General features: G+C 41.4%; 1 protein-coding gene across 1 annotated transcript; it reads right to left on the bottom strand.

The window, feature by feature from the left end:
• Positions 1–1,468: 1,468 nt before the first annotated feature.
• Positions 1,469–7,887, bottom strand: f9b (coagulation factor IXb). The gene is made up of 8 exons (XM_041952888.1): positions 7,800–7,887; positions 7,033–7,205; positions 6,901–6,925; positions 6,698–6,811; positions 5,360–5,491; positions 4,255–4,634; positions 3,431–3,575; positions 1,469–2,025 (listed from the first exon to the last, which is right to left on the bottom strand). Exons 1-8 carry the CDS (start codon positions 7,885–7,887, stop codon positions 1,469–1,471), a joined length of 1,614 nt encoding a protein of 537 aa, XP_041808822.1.
• Positions 7,888–18,694: the final 10,807 nt, after the last annotated feature.

The raw sequence follows: 18,694 nt of genomic DNA, 5'->3' as shown, positions 1-18,694 counted from the left end.
GTGTGAAAAGTGGTTATAATCACTGCCACTTTACCATCATATGTGCTGAGGTTTTATCTCTGACGGGCAGACAGATACAGTATAAATACTTCAGTTACTGACAGCTTTTGGGGTCAATTACTGTTAACTGTGAACATGTAAATGGTAAAAATCTAAATTTTAGATGTTAAAACACAACATTGGACGAGTGTTTGGACAGTCTGACAGTTGACACTCAGTTATCAAGTGATGCGAGGTACATTAGATTTCTACTGTATATGCTGCATCTCTGGTCTATAAAAATCTGATCCCGCAGGTAACACTAAACCTAAGATTAACAATGAATAAAGATCCACACTGGGAACATTATAGTCACTTGATAGTGAGCACCAGACTGTCTAAACAGGTACAGTCCAATAAAACCCAGTAACATCTCATCATGGTACATTTATGTGACACCCACTCAACACCGGCTACACTGTAACATCAGAAGCTGTGAATGGATTCGCTCAGTCCGGCTGGAACATGTCTCATCCACACTACCTGAAACTGGTGTTTGCTACTTTTGCTCATTTTGCACTTTTTTGATATTTTGAATCATTGTGAAAGCTTGTATTATAATGCATAATATATGATTATTTTCCAAAATATAAGCACAGGATTATTTGATTTGATTCTAATGTGATTTCTTCCATTATAAATATAGTTTAAGACACAGACACACACACAGACACACACACACACACACACACCACTTATCTTGCCTGGTCCAACCTCTTCTCAGGACTATGTTGGCATAATGCCTCATTAACATCTCTCTAACTCTGCTGATAGTTGTGTTGCACCTGTTGGAGCAGAGAAAGCCACAGTGTAATTAATATTAATCAGAGTGGAACTCCTTTACCTTTACTTTTAAATGAAACTGAGCCATCGTTAACTGTATTAATTAAACCTGCACTTCTCTGTCTATGACAAGCAACAGTTATTAACAGCAATCACATGATTCAAACAATATATACCTCTGAACGTGTGGGCTGCTGTTGTTGCCGCTAACCTTGCATCTTATTTTTACATTCTTTATATTATTTCCAGCCCAGCTCTCCCCAGATTCAACCTGAGCTGATAATCCACTGTGAGTGAAGACACCTGTGCATGTGGGTCTCTAACGTTCAGGAACATGAAATTAACTTTTACATTTGCTTAAACTTAGATGCAGCAGCTACTCCAGCTTCTGCATTTAATGTTCCTGCTTGGATACAATTTCACTTAAGCACTGGAAGAAGAGCCATAAGGTGCAATTTTAAAATATTTCAAGAAACATGCAAATGCTCATTACTATTTTTATTACATTTTATTATAGAATCAAATGAACATGAGTGATTTCTCGTTGGATTCAGCAGAAGAAAAACATCCTCAGAGTCTAAACTGAACAAATGCTGCTGTGTGTTTTCACAGCTATGGTATCCCTTCACAAGACTCCATTTGTCAGTTAGTTGATTCGGATCCCTGTTCTCTGACTGATCCACGGGTAGTACCGTGACACTCGAGTGTAGATGCCATACTTCCCGTCCTTGGCACACTCTTCCCCCCAGCTGACGATGCCTGTCAAGAACCAAGTGCCTTTGTAATTGGTGGCATGTGGTCCCCCACTGTCCCCCTGGCATGAGTCCATCTGTTCATTTTGGAAGCCGGCACAGAACATAAAGCGTGTGACGTGGTCCCGGCTGCTCTGTTTACACGTGGTGCGCTCCACGTAGGGGACCTCCAGCTTCTGAAGCTGGGTGGCCTGGCGGCCAAGGAACTTTATCCGTCCCCATCCGCTCACCAGCGATCTCCTGGACTCCCTCAGCAGATTCTCTGTAAAGTCTTTGGGGCCCAGGCAGATGGGACGCCGTTGATTGGACAGTTCCACTGGACTGGCAAGCTTCAGTAGTGCAATATCGTGGTTATACGGGGACCTCTTGAAATCGTACATGTGGTGGAGATGCTGCTCTGCCACCACGTGGTCTCGCTCGGGACCCTCATCGTCGTTCACATCATGTTCACCTGGAAGTACAGATTTATATATGACAGTGTGTGATTTTCTGCACCATGAAATGTGTGTGATGGGTCCCGCATCAAGCAACATTTTGGAGGAAAAAACATGTCCAACAAAGAGCTGCTGCTCATGAAGAATAAATGAATATTGATAATATTGATCACCTCACTTTCAGAGGATATGCAAGATAAAACAAATGTCAACACTCATAGGCATTTGTAGGAGACCTTGCCAAGGCCTCAGCTTCAAGTCCAGCTCAGTTTGGATATAAGTTCACAATACAGTGATATTATCAGTCCAACTGGAGTATAGACCTGGTCTATAAGGAAAGTGCCCTGAGATTTGGTGCTGTATAAATAAAATTGACTTAACTTGACATTGTTCCTGGGTCAGAATAGCCACATACTGGTATCTGTATAACTCAGTGCAGATATAATGAATAGTACAAAAACAGTGTCAAAAACAGCCCATTGTCTTGGGTGTGATTGGTGACCTAATGGTTCGTATACCCATGAGTACAGGGTGAAGTTTACCCACTACTGTGTCAGTGCTAGATTGGCACCTGATTGACCTGAATACAAAAGTAACAAAACAATTTGTTGTGTTCAAAGTACAGTAAGTATAATTAGACCTTATGGTGTTATAAGTGTTTTGCATCTTTTAGCTCATGAACTACTAATTTTAATTCTTAAAATGTAACATATAGGAGAGCATCATTTCTAAGCAACATTTTTTTTTTACTGTAAAAACATCTTGCTGATGATCAAATAACTTTGATGAATTTAGTCAATAAAAAGTGAAGATTCCGTCCACTAAACTTCATCGCATTACTGTGCTGTGTTTGCGAGCAGGCAGCCTCTTTTACGATGTGACATCACACAGTGTCTGAAATTCAAGCATCAATGCAGGTGACAGCCAGAATCCTTAAAACGTCGTCCAGTTGGCTGATTTTATATCCTCTTGGCCCTCTCTCACAGCAACATCGCTGATGAATGAAATGCTTTGGGGAACTGGCTCTTAAATCTCAAACGTCAGAGCTTCCTTGAATGCACCGACAACAAACAGGTTTCAGAACAGTCCCAGCTGGCGACTGCATTACCACACAGTGATAAAAAGCTTTGATAAAAGCAGATTTCCACTGTTGGATTATCTGCCTCGAGCATCTGTCGAGTATCTGCAAGTTATTTTTTGTACATGAACTGTAGCGGCTGCCTGGAGGATAGAGAAGTTCTGCTTTGGGAAATCATCAGCAGTAATTTTCAGTTATTCGGATAAAACATGCGCATAACTGACATGGTCCTTCAAGACAAACATGACATTAATTGTAATGATTAAGAAGAGGTTGTCTGTACTTCAGAGCTACAGAAAAGAGATGTTGGATGTGAGTGTATAGAAAACTGTGTTTTTTCTTACCCACTCTAACGAAGAAACCTTGTTTAGCGACTTTGGCCTGTACCAGACAATGGGCAGCGGTGATGACCCATAATTCACTGAGCAGAGATCCTCCACAGAAAGGCTCTGCTCTCTGAAGGGCGGCCGAGTGAGACATCAGGGCCACCTGCAAACACACACACAAACACACACAAACACTTTAATGAGCACAAAACGGCAGAGCGTCCTCAGAGCTAGGTGCTTGTTAATTGCACATGCCCAAATTGCCCTGCATCCCACATGTCCCATAATGCAACACAATATAATCTTTGGTTTGGTGTTCTCTGCTTGGGTGATTCCACATATTTCAAACTCCTCGTGCAGTGTTGGCATGTAACAGAGTATTGCAGTATTTACTTGAGTATTTCTATGTGTTATGCTTTTATACCTCGAGATGTTCGTGAGGTATGTTTATGCCCGATTAGATGGAGAAGCAACATACAATTGTTTAATCACATGATATTGTTGCAGGTGGTTGCTTTTTGGGAATTATTTAAAAAAAAGAGCAAGTAAAAGTCTTGAGTGGTTTGGTCAACAGTGACCCAGTAAGCTGAAGACAAATGCATGTGCCTTTCCTTGTTCTGACTCCAATCTTTTCCTCCTCTACTCACTCCTCTTTCCATGCTACATTCCCTCCTCCAGTGACCTGGAAATATTGGGGTGGGAAGAAATCGTTAAGTTCAAGCCAATGGGCAAGCATCTGCACTGCTGCGGTGATTATGTGCGAGAATGCCCATTTTCCAACCAAAAAAAAAGAAAAAAAAACCCAACTGCTCCCAATCTCTCCATTCTTCATCCAACACTACCTGCCAAGGTATCTCTCCAGGAATGGCCTCGTCCCCCCCCACAATCCTCTGGTCAGTGTTGTCCTGCTCCTTGATGGTGGGTAGTGTGGGGAAGAAAGCCCAGGAGTGCTGCTGCTTTGCCTCTGTGGGCACTTCGGTGACACCGGACGCCTCCCCGCTGGAGGCCGACCTCACTGCACGCACTGCAGAGGCCACTGAGCTGTTTAAGGGCTCTGAATCATTCATAGGGTAGTCGATGTAATCGTACAGTGTCATATTGTAGTCAGAGTAGTCATCCTGCAGGGCATCGCCGGAAGACCTGTGTGTTGCTGATCGAACGTTTACCATGGATCTGGTGTTGGAGGTGGAGGACAAGTTCACACGACCACAGCTGAATTGTTCTGAGAGGAGAAATACAGCAGGTTTTGTCTTGTAAACATCATTAAATGTTGCAGTATCAGATCTTTTCCCAGCTGGAATGGCTTTCCTGCAGTATTTCTGTTATTTTGTCACCGGCTGAGGTTACGGCAAAAAGTGAATCAGTTGACTCTTTTTTCTTCTTGCCACTGAATTGATTAATGGAGGAAAATAATCAGCAGCTTAATCCATAAAAAAATAATCATTAGTTGCAATCTGCAAATGTTTAAGTTCAAGCAGCTGCAGCAGTGCTGCTTCTGCGTGTTTCTCTGGCCGGAGTGTTACGATACCCATATATTATGTTCTTTATTTGACAGCTATAAAGTGCAATGCACAGTTTATGGGCCAGTCTGTGGTCCCTTAATGGATACCAAAGGGATGAAAAATGTAACATGATGAGTCCAGCTTTCTGTCTTATTGCTGTTTAAAAGACAGCTTGTATATCACTCTATCTCTCATCTGTGAGAGAGGATGTTTATGTACAGTAGATGGCACCATGATTTCATTTGGGCAGTCACCATGGTGTCAAATGTGGGGGTAAAGGATGAGACGGGTGTAGTTCAGAATCCAGATCTGCGCAACAGGGTCTCAGTGGTCCATGATTGTTCCCATTTGAGCAGATGTAATGTGTGTAGTGTTGTGTCAAATTAACTTTTTAAGTACAAAAACAAGGCGCCTGAGCAACCCGTTAACACTGTGTATGGTTTACCTGTTGGTACACAGGTCCTCTTGTCCGGCCCGAGCCGATAACCACCTGCACAGTGGCACACGGTTTGCTCCGCCTGCATCACGCAGAAATGGGAACATCCGCCGTTGTTGACTGTACACTGCTTGGACACCTCTGAATGAAGGCGGGACAGCAGAATGCATTAATTTTACGTGTTGTTCTTGCACATCTTAGCACTCACACTGATGACATCTTTAAACTAGAAGGACACCAGAGAGCGCAGATGTCCGCCAAGGCCACTAATCCACTCTTAAGAAGGAATTATGTCATGATGTGGTTGTGCCTGACTGGAGCCTCATCGTTTCAGCAAAGTTTGAACACTTTTCCTTCATATCTCTGGTGGAGTTTATTGATCTGGATGTGAGTAAGAGCATATTTAGTTGTACGATATGTGTATATTTACATTTCCAGCCACACTGCTGTTACAGCTGTGGTGATGTTGCAGTTGTGCCAGTTCTCCCATGAAATCACTGTCCCTAAATGCTCCACAACTGCTTCAAGTGTCGCCTACCCCGGAGGTTTCCTGGTACCTGTCATGTCCCGTCATGTTTGTTGAGGTTTTGTTCACTGGCGTCATGTTGTTGTCTTGCACTTCCTGTTTTATTGTGGAACCTAACTTTCCTCTCGTTTCAGGCCCTTTTCCTTGTGTGTTTCCCGCCTGTCTGATTGTCTGCCCCGCCCTGATTGTCTCCACCTGTTGCTTGTTACCTTGTGTATATATTGTCTGCGTTTCCTCTGTCCTGTGCCAGATTGTCTTGTATGATCCATGGTTTACGTCAGTCTTGTCTTTGTTACCTTGCCTATAAGCCTTGCCTTGTCGACTTAGTCATTTTTGTTTCTTGTTGCCTTTTGAGATATATCCTTAGCGCTATTTGCTATTTTTGATCACAGAGCACCTTTTGTTGTATTTTTGTAAACTGAGAGATTTTTGTTATTAAAACCGGCTTCAAGCCTTTTTTTCCCAAGTGTCTGAGAGTCATTGCTTTTGAGTCCAGCCACCTTGTGCCTGAGTGCTCTGATAGTACCCATGATGGTGGATTATGATGTGGAGTCATTACTTCTACAGTTGGCTGTGTTTTGTCAACTTTTCTACCATCTACCGGATTTTAAGACGTATGGCGTTTATAAAGCCATCTCGCAATGTTAAGTGAACTGATCCGTGAATTGGATCTGCTTCATATTTTAATCTGTTCTTCCTTTGCTACATCAGCCCGCCAAGTTTCATGAAAATTGGGCCTGTAGTTTTGAACAAACCAGGGTTAAAAACTGTATATTGAGTGAAAAGAAAGTAAAGATTCAGATCCAGCCTTCCGCACTTACCGATCTCGCAGTTCTTGCCGCTGAAGCCTGGTTTGCACCAGCAAACATATGCACTGATGCCGTCCTCACACACACCTCCATTTTGGCAGGGTGGTGGCTTGCACTGGTCACCATCTACACACAGGAATGAAACATACACACACAAGTTTAGGGGTGACGGTGCGCTTTGAATTCTGGGAGAACTTGACTTTCACTTGTCTTACCGATGTAGCCGGCCCAGAACTCCATCTGAAAGACAAATACGGATGTTCACGAGAAACCTCAGAGTTCAGCTGCGACACACACTTTGTTATCGTGAGAAAATGGATTATTTTGTGTGTGTGTGCGGGACCTACCGTTTTCTCATCATTCTCAAACACCTCCCTGGCCTCCTCCATCGTGCAGACCTCCTCTATACACTCCCGCTCCAGGTTGTCTTTGTAGAGGACTTCTTCAAGATGGCCGCTGTTGTACCTGCGCCTGCGAAGCAGCACCGTGTGTGCCGCCTGCTGGGACACAAACACAGCTCCTGAAAAGGTAGCAGAGGACAAAGGTGAGAAATTACTGGAACATCTCTGCCTTTTACAGTCATTTTTTTAATTCTGCAAGGAGTTATATATCAAACACTGACTCCTCGCAGGCTTAAAATAGAGACCAGCAGCTGGAGTCATTTTAAACTCACAGTGGTTATAGTGGATTCCAGTGGTGGAAGGCTGGACAGCTTTTACAGTTGCAAAAAAGCATAAAAGACTTTTTTTTAATGCTTAAACTAAGAAACATCTTAAACCACACAGATGGTACCGAACTACAGCTCATTTCATTGCTTCTGTCACTTTCTCCTCTTCAATCGAGCTCCAAAGCTCTGCCCAAAGTAACACACTTAGCCATATTTTGAATAAACAGCATCTGTTGGAACGTCAGTTTTTCCAGCTGTGGTCATAAGTTCTAGTCCTCTAATCAAAATGTAGATTTTTGAGCGATGTCACTTTAAGACTTTGAAGTGAGAGATCAGGCCTTTAAAATGATCCAATGGCCAACGGCTTTGACCACCAGCCTCTTCCCGTATTTTCACGTCTCTGACCTTTGGCTGCCTCCTCAATCCATACCTGTGCTTGTCGTTTACCTTTGTTTTCCTCTGGAATTTCAGCGGGCAGTCCGTACACCTCCAGCAGCAAAACAGCAATGAAAGCCAGGAAACAAACTCCAGCCATGTTGTCGTTTTTACTTCTCTGTCTATTTTTGACTGTCGAGTCAAAGCCTGAACTCGGTGCTAGAGAGACCGATCCGCCACTCCAAAGTACAGCCACACACTGTTTACTCACCTGGGAGGTAGTGTGTGTGTGTGGATGCTCACATTTGTGTGTGTGTGTGTGTGTGTGTGTGTGTGTAAGTGAGAGAGCAAGGACTTTGAGTATGTGTGTGCACAGGAAAGAGAGAGAGGTATAAAGTGGCAAAACCTTGACAAGCAGATGAATTTATTCAGTCATGTCAGACTGAAATTGAGCAACAGCAAATATTGACTGATGATGAGAAAGGACAGTTCTTGACATCGTTTTGTGTGTGTGTGTGTGTGTGTGTATTTGATGACATTACCAGCTGTTAACCATGTTGTTTATCATGATGAGTCTTGTCTGATAAGCAGCTTTTGCAGCATGGCTTACATGACGGTTTCAAATGGGGTAAAGGCGTGCACATACGCGCACGCACATGCATGCACGCACACACACACAGTTTGTACTTCTCTATTTGTAAGGACCCTCACCTTACATACTGCAGAGCCCCTAACCTTAACCATAACAACCACATGGCTGGCCCAAACAAACAAAACCCTGCATAGTCTTAACTTGAATCTAATTCTAATTTAATACACTCAGAGGTTTTGCCTCTTAGGCTTATTAGATCCAGTATGACCAGTATCGTTCCGCAAAATGTACAAAACCAGCCAAAATTTGCTCAAGTTCACACTCAAACTGCTCCTCTTAAAGGAAGCTATACAAGACAGTCTCTATTTCACACACACACACACACACACGAATGTGTCCAGATTTTAAATTGTTTCACTATTCGAGTGGACAAATGCTGCTGTAAATCCAGGCAGGCAAATCAGCTTGAAGTAATTTAGAAACAGAAGAAGAGATGGAAAACATATTTAAAACCCACAGCTGGTCCCGCAATTTGCACACTGAAGTAAAGACCACCTGGACTCCAGGCTCGATCCTGAGTATTGACGGCTGTTTGATTAGACTGTGAGTTACACAGGGTGTGGCTGTGGACATATCACTGTGACTGACAGCCGGGTCGGCTGGCCTCGAGCCAGCAGCTCCTTGGCAGCGGCGGCCTTGTGGTGACTTATTGGCTGAGGATGATTTAAATGGGGTGAGGGAGGGCTGCATCCCTTTTTTTTAAATTCACAATTCACCCCCTTGCAAACTGTAGACTTTACAGCAAAAAAATAAATTGCATGGGAATTTGAAGAATTAGCTCGTTCACCACCCCTTTGCTAACAGTTATGATTAAATCACTCCCTGCTGATTCGTGTCCTGTGGGACCGGATCTGTCAGTGCTGTGGATGGCAGCTCAGCATTCGGTGACGTCAGGCATCTGAGATGTAAATGCAAAGTGGGTTAAAGCCAGGACAGACAAGCTGGTGGACAGAGCCTGTCCCGGTGTACAGAATCCAATCCAGACTGTGCACTGTCACATGACTGCTGATCAAATTTAAGTAAATCTTGTAATTTTGCCTGTGAGTCGATTAGATCAGCATTTCTATAATCTGACTGTCTCTATTGTGAACAGACTGCGACTGGTGAGGGAAAAAAGAATCTCAGGTTTAGTCGCCCACAATTAATCAGATGAAGGCTTATATTCATTTCTCAGTCAGTATTGTGTTTGGTGCTGTGTATCTGTACAGAATACTCTTCAGTAAGCTGAGTAGGCAGGATGGACGTCTGTCTGGTTTGGACAGATTTTGAGACATGCAGTGATGAAGACCAGTGACGAAGGGCTGGGATCAAGTCGATGACATCTTTTTTCATGTCCCCCTGTCACCGATCAATACAGAAATGTCCCCTCTCCCTCCCAGTATAATCATACAGCTGTTTTGCCGCCAGTGTGTGACTCATGAGGTCAACGCCTCTGTCGTTCCTGTTCCCTCACCAACACTGAGTGTTGTGTAGCTGACCTCAGATCAGTTCACAGTGCAGGGGAATTCTTTTTACTGGCAAGTGACTTAATATATCTGAGGAGTTTTTTCTAAATGAGCTCCTACACAGTTTTCTCTGTGTTGAAAAGTAATTTGGAGTTGAAACCATAATGAGGATATTTCACCAATGACAAGAACATATTTCAGAGGCAGTTTAGTTTAACACCTCTGCTACGCTACACCTCTCATCATCTGACTTGGTATGATTTAGTTAACCTAACGCATATAACTGCATTGGAGGGTAAATCTAATTTTACAAGTAAGTTGCCAATGAGAGGGCCCTGTCTGTTTGCATGAATTCTGACGGGAACAGGAGCACATATGTGGCACTAATAGAGCAGCTGGTCCCAGAACAGTAATCCTCCAGGGGAGGCTCTGGCAGAGAGCCAGCTGTGCTTTGGTCTGTTGGCTCATTTAGTAGCTGGAGTCAAAGAGCCACTACAACTTGACGTCACAGAGGCGTTACACAAGAGTCAGGCAAACTTGCCATATGACACGATGCAGCGGATGCTGTGAGTAAGATCTACAAACAGCATGGACGTGTTTGCTGTGGTCGTCAGTCAGGGAACAGAAGTCTTTAATAAAACGCAGTGACGTCATTGCAACAGTTCACTGATGCAAATCATTCAATCAAAAATGTTCAGTTCAGGGCGATAGAAACAAGGAAGCTAACTTTTTCAATATTATGCCCATATTTTCTCTGTTCTAAGATGTATTTATTTATTTTTACGTCATTTTATTATAGAAGGTATAGTTGTTATTTCTTTTTATTATATCTTTATATGTGTCTTTTATTTGTGCTTGATTTGTTCTAATTATGGGCACATGGTGGTGCTTATCTGTTAAAAAGAGGTTGGACTGTGACATTTACTGAGCCGCACACTAAAACACATCCATTGCAAAAGAATAAAAACACAGACACAATGGACAGGAAATAAATGAAATTTTCTGCTCTAAACGTGAGCCAGTTTACTTGCAGCTGAAGTCTACACATGGACCTTATAGATTGCTTGTTTGGGTACACCTGAAGATGCAATGGCTTACAAGCTTTTAGAAACATTACATTTGTCTTTATCACATGGGGAAAACCACTCTATTCACAAATTGTACAGCATGTACAGGACCTCAGCAGGAACTGTAAAACAATGTTAGATTAAATAAGTTAAGCTTCAGGTATTACAGACGTCTCATTAAGATCAAGATCTCTTTTGCAAGAGAGACTTAAAAACTAATTACATATATACAAGACAATTCAGTCACACTCTTACATCCTGAGAGTACAAATCAGGACACACAGAACCTGTCTGTGGGACAACTCTTTAACCTCACCTTCCTCCTGCAGAAAAAGCAGTTGTAACAGTCGTAACTTCCATCTCTGCTCAAAATGTCTGCATGTCTCCTGAAATGAATTCTTGACAGTCGGAAGAAACAAACAAAATTGGGGCTACTTCCAGCAGGCCAGTCCTGTTGTGCCATATAACTGCCTGATGTAGGTTAACAGAAGAAACTAAATTTATCTCTGACCCAACTTCTTCACATTGCATGCTAACAAACCGAAGCCTTTAGGACGGTCTTGTCAAATGGACTTGAGCCGAGTGGTGCTGCAGGCAGAGGAGAAGAGAAGAGAAGAGAAGAGAAGAGAGGAGGGAAAACAGTGTAAATCAGAATGTAGGAAAAAGAGTCTGACACTGAGCAGATATGGAAAAGAACAGAAGATGGTGTTTAACACTTTGCTGTTATTAGAAACAGGGCTGTGTGATGGGGTTGTTGTTCCTGCAGGACAATACAGTATATCATTGTCAGTTTCATGGACGTCGTCACTGTTATTTCATCAGTGAATGACAGTGACTGGGTGAATAAAGAAGAAGGTGGCAGGCAACAATCCCTTTTTTACCTCAAGAAAAATGCACTTCACCCCAAAATAAGCATGAAGCTGTCTTGTATAATTGCTGAGGGGACTTCAGATAATCTGAAACACACTGACACAGGATAAAATCTGTGTGTATCCTACTTCTGCATCAGTAAAAAAGCTATTTTCCAGCACAGATTGATTAAATGATCAATAAACTGCCTCATTTGCATAGTGTTAGACAGCTGAGTTTGCAGATGGATCTATGTTTATCGGATTGAAGACAACCTTGTGAATATGGTGACCTTCTTTAAGTCAGCAAGAGCTAAAGTGTGCATCCTACTACAAGACGATTTTACCCTAGTATTTAGATAGAGACTCACAGAGTGACAGCTTTTTGTCCTAGTGACAGTTTACTGGAAGAACGGATAATAATAATAATAACAATAATAATCCATGTTATTTGTATAGCACCTTTCTTACCAGATATGCAGCTTTCACATAAAAAGATATCGAATGAACATAAAAACAGGGACATTAATGAGAAATAAAATGGAGCGCAAAACCCACAATAATTGTGAAATAACAAAAGTAAAGATGAAAATAGAAGGATAAAAAGAATGCATAAGATAGGATGGAAAATAACATTTTATATATATTACGCCTGATATCAATAGGTTGTGTGTTCCAGAGCTTGGAGACGTAATTGACATTGACACTGGCATCCCTAATTTTCTTTCGGCTGTTACTGGGAACCTCCAATGACCAGCAGCAGATGATTGTAGTGCTCTTGAAGGCAAAATAATGAACAATGCATGACATCAGTTACTCATTCATGACTTAAGGAGTCATGTCTCATTTTCAAATAATCCACCATACAAATAGGTCATACGAAGTCATTAATAAACGGTGACTGGTCATTTCATGCTTTCTAAAAAGCCAACAGAGAACACTGGTCACTCACCTGCAATCATCAATGTTATTAAAAGACTAAATGTTAAAACAAGTCCATTTAGTCTGCAGTTGTAAATGTTAACACCTTGTCAATAAGAGGAGTTTGGAGGTCTTGCCCTCTAAGGCCCATGTACCCCCAAATCTTGCAGGTTTTGATCTCTCAGACCAATAAACACATTTACCAACCGATAGCATTGCAGGGTTAAACAATAGGGCCCACTGACTATGAAAAGTGGTCTTTAAAAAAAAAAAAAAAAAAAAATTAAAAAAGCTATTTTTTATTAGTATAGCTAAAACTGATGTTGTATTTTTGCAACAGTGGGCCTTACAGGTCTACAGTGCTGGAGGAGGGTTTTCCACAACCTGCTGCAAAACGGAGCCATAAAACATTCCCAACCATTAATTAAGCCTCATTGGAAAGACGCATCTTTACTTGTTCGAATAATGCCTACAGGATGTCTGACGAGAAACTGGAAGAGGTTTTTTTTTTTTTTTTTTTTGCCTTGCGTGCGCACAATCTCGTGTCATCTGTCTTTGTCTCTCAATGTGCGCGAGCGAGTGCCGTTTTTGCGCGCGCACGACTGGGAGCGCTCCTGCTGGTTTATGGTGACATCCAGGCACAACAGGCTCTCAAACGGAGCCGGGCTGTGCAGAGGGACGCAGAGAGGGACAGACCAGAAGGAGGGACGGCGAGAAGGAGTGCGAGAGTTGGACTGCTGAAGAGGGAGAAGAAGAAGAAGAACAACAAGAAGAAGAGGAGTAAAAAACTGAGGAGGATGAAAAAGTGAAAGCGGGATCCTGCATCTCTCACCTGAAGTTTGATTCAACAAGCAGCAGCGGCGGCGGTGCTCCATGAGCGGAAAAACTAAAGGCAAAGAGGATAAAGACCATGCCGCCAAAGGTGAGTGATGATGGACCCGCGTCAGATAGAAGGAGGGATGTGATCTTATTGATTTATTCATGCATTCATTCATTGTCAGCACAAATGAGGGCTGAAGCTGTACTGAGATCAGAATACTGGCCACTTATTCCCATTGTCCCCACAATCCAAAATACTGGGCATTCAAACTGGACCACTTTAAAACCGTTGGATATATGTTCCAAATTATAGGCTGTAAAAACACCCTCCAGGAAATTGCTTTTATAGATGTGCACGTTGAAAACTACATGTTTTCTCTGTACGGGTCTTGCAGCTTGTAGCTTTCTTACAGAAACAGGAAGGGGGTCGTAAACCTCTCACGGTGTTTATTACATTGTGCTCAAGATGAAACATCCAATCGCTGTACGTCGAGCTCGCACAATCACTGACACAGGCTCGTGCTTCCCCCACAGAGGGCTTACTGGCTCCCACATCCCATTTCAGCGGCGCGCGCACACACATTCATTTTCTCCCCTCTGGACAGCAATAAAATTGACGCGCGATACACCGCAATGGAAACTGGGAAACTATTATTGCCATGGAGACAAAAAAAAAAAAAAAAGGGAGTCGCCCGCAAGATGAGCGCGAGCATGCATCATACTGTATGCACGTGACAAGTACTCATTCACAAAAAGCAGAAAGATGTGGCGTGCGTGGTTTTAATGAAAGTGCAGTGAGTATCTATAATGTTTTTTATTCATGTTTTTTTTCCTAAAAATCTGAAATTGCTATTGATTGTTGATTTATTCCAGTGATCTCAAGTGGAGGCTTTAGTTCACTCATTTATCATGACTACTGTAGGAGTTTAATTCATTGTAAATCTGCTGCACTCACCAAACCCAGCTGTGGAGTAAGAAAATAAAGTTTGAGGACGCAGGTTGGCGTTTTTAAGTGTGACAAACTGTGCTGACTACTGGACAGTAAATTCAATGATAGTGATTACAAACCAGAAAACAATGACATTATTTAAACAAGAGCTACACATGGAGGAGAAAATGGATTAATACAGTAACAATGCAATGATTCACAAAAGTATCGATTACCTGTCAAATTAGATTTTAGTAATTAATCTTGCAAACTGCACACTTAAAGTCCACAAGTTAGCCCGACAGGAAATTAACTGTTGTCAGAATGTCGCACTAGCAACGCAATAGCCTCAGATGGTTTAGTATAATCCACGTTTTGCATCCCATAGAGAACGACTGTGCACGACTGCTCGTTAATGGAGGTCGGCAATTGCAGTCAACCTTTATCCGAGAAGTCTTTTCTTTTGTAAAACAAAAAAACACTAAAGCATAAATCTCACTTTGTGTCGAAATAAGTTTCCCATTATAAATTGGCCAATGGCCACAAAGGGGCAAGAAGGAGCCCATTCGACACTTGAAAACAAACAAACAAGTGCCATAAAGGTGAGATTTATGCTTCATATGAAATGGGGTTTTTTATTTTACAAGAGATAAGACTTCAAGGTTACTGAATATTGGTCTGGTCTGGTAAGTACTTCTGTTAAAACCCCTCGCCATTCCCACAGCCCGCCCGCAGGCCGCAGGAGCATTTCCTGTATCTTATTTTTCTTTCTGTCTATAGACAGAAACACAACGCTTATGTGTATACACATACACGGTTAGAGAGCTAAGATTCTCATGAATTGGTGCAAACCACTTCAAGATACAACCACAACAGAGGACACAATAAATGGCAACAACAGACAAACAACCATTTTTACAATTGATGCAACATTGAGGTAACTCATCAGTTATGTCTCTCAGTGATCTACAGATTGATAACACGCCGACAAACATGGTGTCATAATATCAACAAAGATCCAGACGATCTACTGCAGTAAAAATATTTAGTCCAAAACATAACAACAATCCACAGAAAGATTTTTTTTTTGCTTTCAAATTAGCAGACTTCCGCTTGTCTTCTGTGTTTTCCATATACAGAAATTACTTACTGGTGTCTCAGGTTTCATATGACCTCACTTGACCAATCACGATCTGGCATATGTTGCCTAGCAAGCAGAGAAGCCAATAAAAGTCTGAGTTAAGAAGAAGGGCCTCCTTCTCTAGTTCTGGTGTGAAGAATGAGCCAATCACAGCTGGTTTTGCAGATGAGTGCAGATGACTTTAAATATTAATATACAGCCAGAATTTAGATTTCATGAATAAAATACAGATATCTACATCGATAAACATATAGTAAATTGGCTTTTTTTGGCTATATAGCATCTATATGTACGTATATATATATATATATTATTATATATATGTATATATATAACAGCTATATGTACCGTTCGAGAAAACATGAATGTCAGAATACCACGGGCAGAAAAAACAAACCCTTCCACTTCAGTGTGTTCAGACTTCTATTACACAAATCCATTAACACTCACATTGATTCTGACAGCTGGGGAAGTTCAGAGTGTTACCTTCAAAGGAACCGAAACCATGCATACAGTCCAACCCCTTCACGAATAGCTATCAGTTTACTTTGGGTCTGCCTGGACAGGCATTTCAGGCTTCTTTTTTTTCTACTGGACTTTACTATTCACAAAAGAGAAATAATAAAAAGTGTACCTACAGATAAAACTTCAACAAGGACATCTGAGGAGGGGATAAATGCTTGCTTGGTCACAGGTGGGACAAAAGGCTGGATGCAAAGAGCTGGATGTCAGTAAACTCAGGCTGCTATGGAACTGTGCCTGTAGGGGTTGCTATAGCAACAAAATATTTAACTAGAACTGACTGCTGGTGGCAGAATAGTAATAAACCTTATTTATGGTAACATTTACTCATAAAAAAACCCTTTAAAGGATGCAAAGCAAACCCATCAATAAACAGAAAAAGCAATAAAACCCAGCCAATAAACAAGAGGGGGTGATTTATAAGACAATAAATCCCAGAGAGGCCAGAACAATAATAACACCTGCACATTGGAATGGACTTCAATACAACAGTCCTGTAATAAATACTGCCTCAGTGGAACTTATGATTTGTTATTGGTGTTAACACTGTGGCGCAGGTCATTTAACGCCTTATGGTATATAGTAGTGTATTTGCCACATAAATAAAGTGAACCAGTATTACAACTTTCAGTATAATGCAGCATAGTACAGAGTCTCAAAACATACCATAGTAGTCTCAAAATGGAACATTTTAGGTAAAACAGGATTTGTTGAAGCTCTAGTGCATTACTGGTGTCTTTCTGTTTAACTCAGTGTACTGGAAGCTTGAGCTTCAAAAATTACTTTATGTGTAGTTTTAATGATTAATGTAACACTAAACTATTTATACTGACATAGTAATGAGTAAAGAGTATACAAAACAAACATTCACGAGCAGTTACTGAGGCTACATTCATTACATTGAATAGTTAAATTCTTGAGTCAGTAACTTAAAAAAAAACAAACTAACAGAGACAAAAGACACCAGTAATGTTTCGAATTACAATTGCAGAAATATGTCAAGTCCGTTCCGACTAAAATATCTTTAGTTCAGACTCACTCCCTCTTGGCTGGACAGACATACAGGGTTATATGTCACCTTGTACTGTTCTGTATATAATAATGGTGGTGTTAAGGATTAAGTTTGAGGTAGAACAAGAACTCATTAACATCTTGTTCTTAAAGAGATTTGGCTTATAAATGTGATGAGTGTGTGTGTGTGTGTGTGTGTGAGCGAGCGTGTGTGTGTGTGTGTGTGTGTGCGTGTGTGTGTGTGTGTGTGTGGGCTCACAAATAAGCAGCAGGACAGGATTCACCATAGAGACACTATTAATTAACCCTGATTGTGACACAGCAATATGGCTGTAGAGGTCAGCACTGCAACATCCAGTTCGTCACTGAAAATCATCTGACGTTTCACTGATGTGTGTGTGATATCAGCCTATAGTCCAGCAACAATGCACCAGAAGTACTAACAAGCACGAAACTCACAGACCCAATCGCCTGCTTATTTTTACATTTATTGAAGTTCTTTAAAAAATATGGAAGCCGATGTCAACCACCATGACCCAAATTATTTTCATCAGTGCTAGCAGCTCTTTCCTAGTTTACCTACAACTCAAAGCACTGTACAACAAGTCAACATTCACCCATTCACACACACATTCATATACTGATGGCACAGGCCGGCGTGGGGGGGGGGGGGGGGGGGGGGGGACCTGCTCATCATGCACTGCTTTTCGTCTAAAGCGCCCCACGATGAATCTATCCCCACTGACATATGTAGACCAGTTTGGTATTCAGTATGTTGCCCAAGGACACTGACATGCGGACTGGAGGGGTTGGAGAGCATAAATATAAATAAGTAACATAAATAAATCAATAAGTTATTTTGAAAAAATAGTATTTGCAAACCTAGTCAAAGCAACACTGTGGCTATAATGCAGCCACCCATAGCTGCTAGTGAGGCTGTAGACACTTATTTTCATCATTATATGTTTTGTCCCTTTAATAATGATTAACTACATGGTGCAGTATCAAGTAATTGTTAAGATATTTAGATGTAGTCATGAGAAAAAAACTTTATGAGAAAAATAGGCAGATTAAAAAACAACAACAACAACACAACAGGTGCACAGTTTTGTTAAAAATTTGTATTTAGATTCTGAAAGGGCCAAGATGATGCTTTCACATATGTGAAACATTCACTGACAGAAAAAAAAAAAAAACTTTCTGGAATATTTGTATTGGAATGACTGTACAATGAGTACAATGACTGCACCATGGAAAAAATAAAACATTTCGTGTCAGATGTGTTCACCTTAGCTGTGGCTCTAGGTGTCAACCTTTTGTCCTGCCATATGCTACAGTAGATGAGGTCTGTCATCGATTGGGACACTTGGGATTCCGGATAGAAATCAAACTGTGACAGCTTTAGGGCATTCAATCAATGTGACAGGGATGTGATGGACGTTTTTAATGCAACAAAACATTTTCTCTGTAGTAAGTCATGAGGTCTGATAAAAGCTTTATATTATTATTATTATTATTATTATTATTATTATTGTAGTAGTAGTTAGTGTTAAGTTGTGTTTGTGTGTTTGGACTCATGCTCTCTCACTATTCACACAAACTCCCCTTTTTCT

The sequence above is a fragment of the Chelmon rostratus genome, chromosome 14 (genome assembly GCF_017976325.1).
Source record: "Chelmon rostratus isolate fCheRos1 chromosome 14, fCheRos1.pri, whole genome shotgun sequence".
Classification (NCBI taxonomy): Eukaryota; Metazoa; Chordata; class Actinopteri; order Chaetodontiformes; family Chaetodontidae; genus Chelmon; species Chelmon rostratus.
The sequence above is the reverse complement of the archived record's forward strand: the minus strand, read 5'-3'. Positions and strand labels throughout refer to the sequence as shown.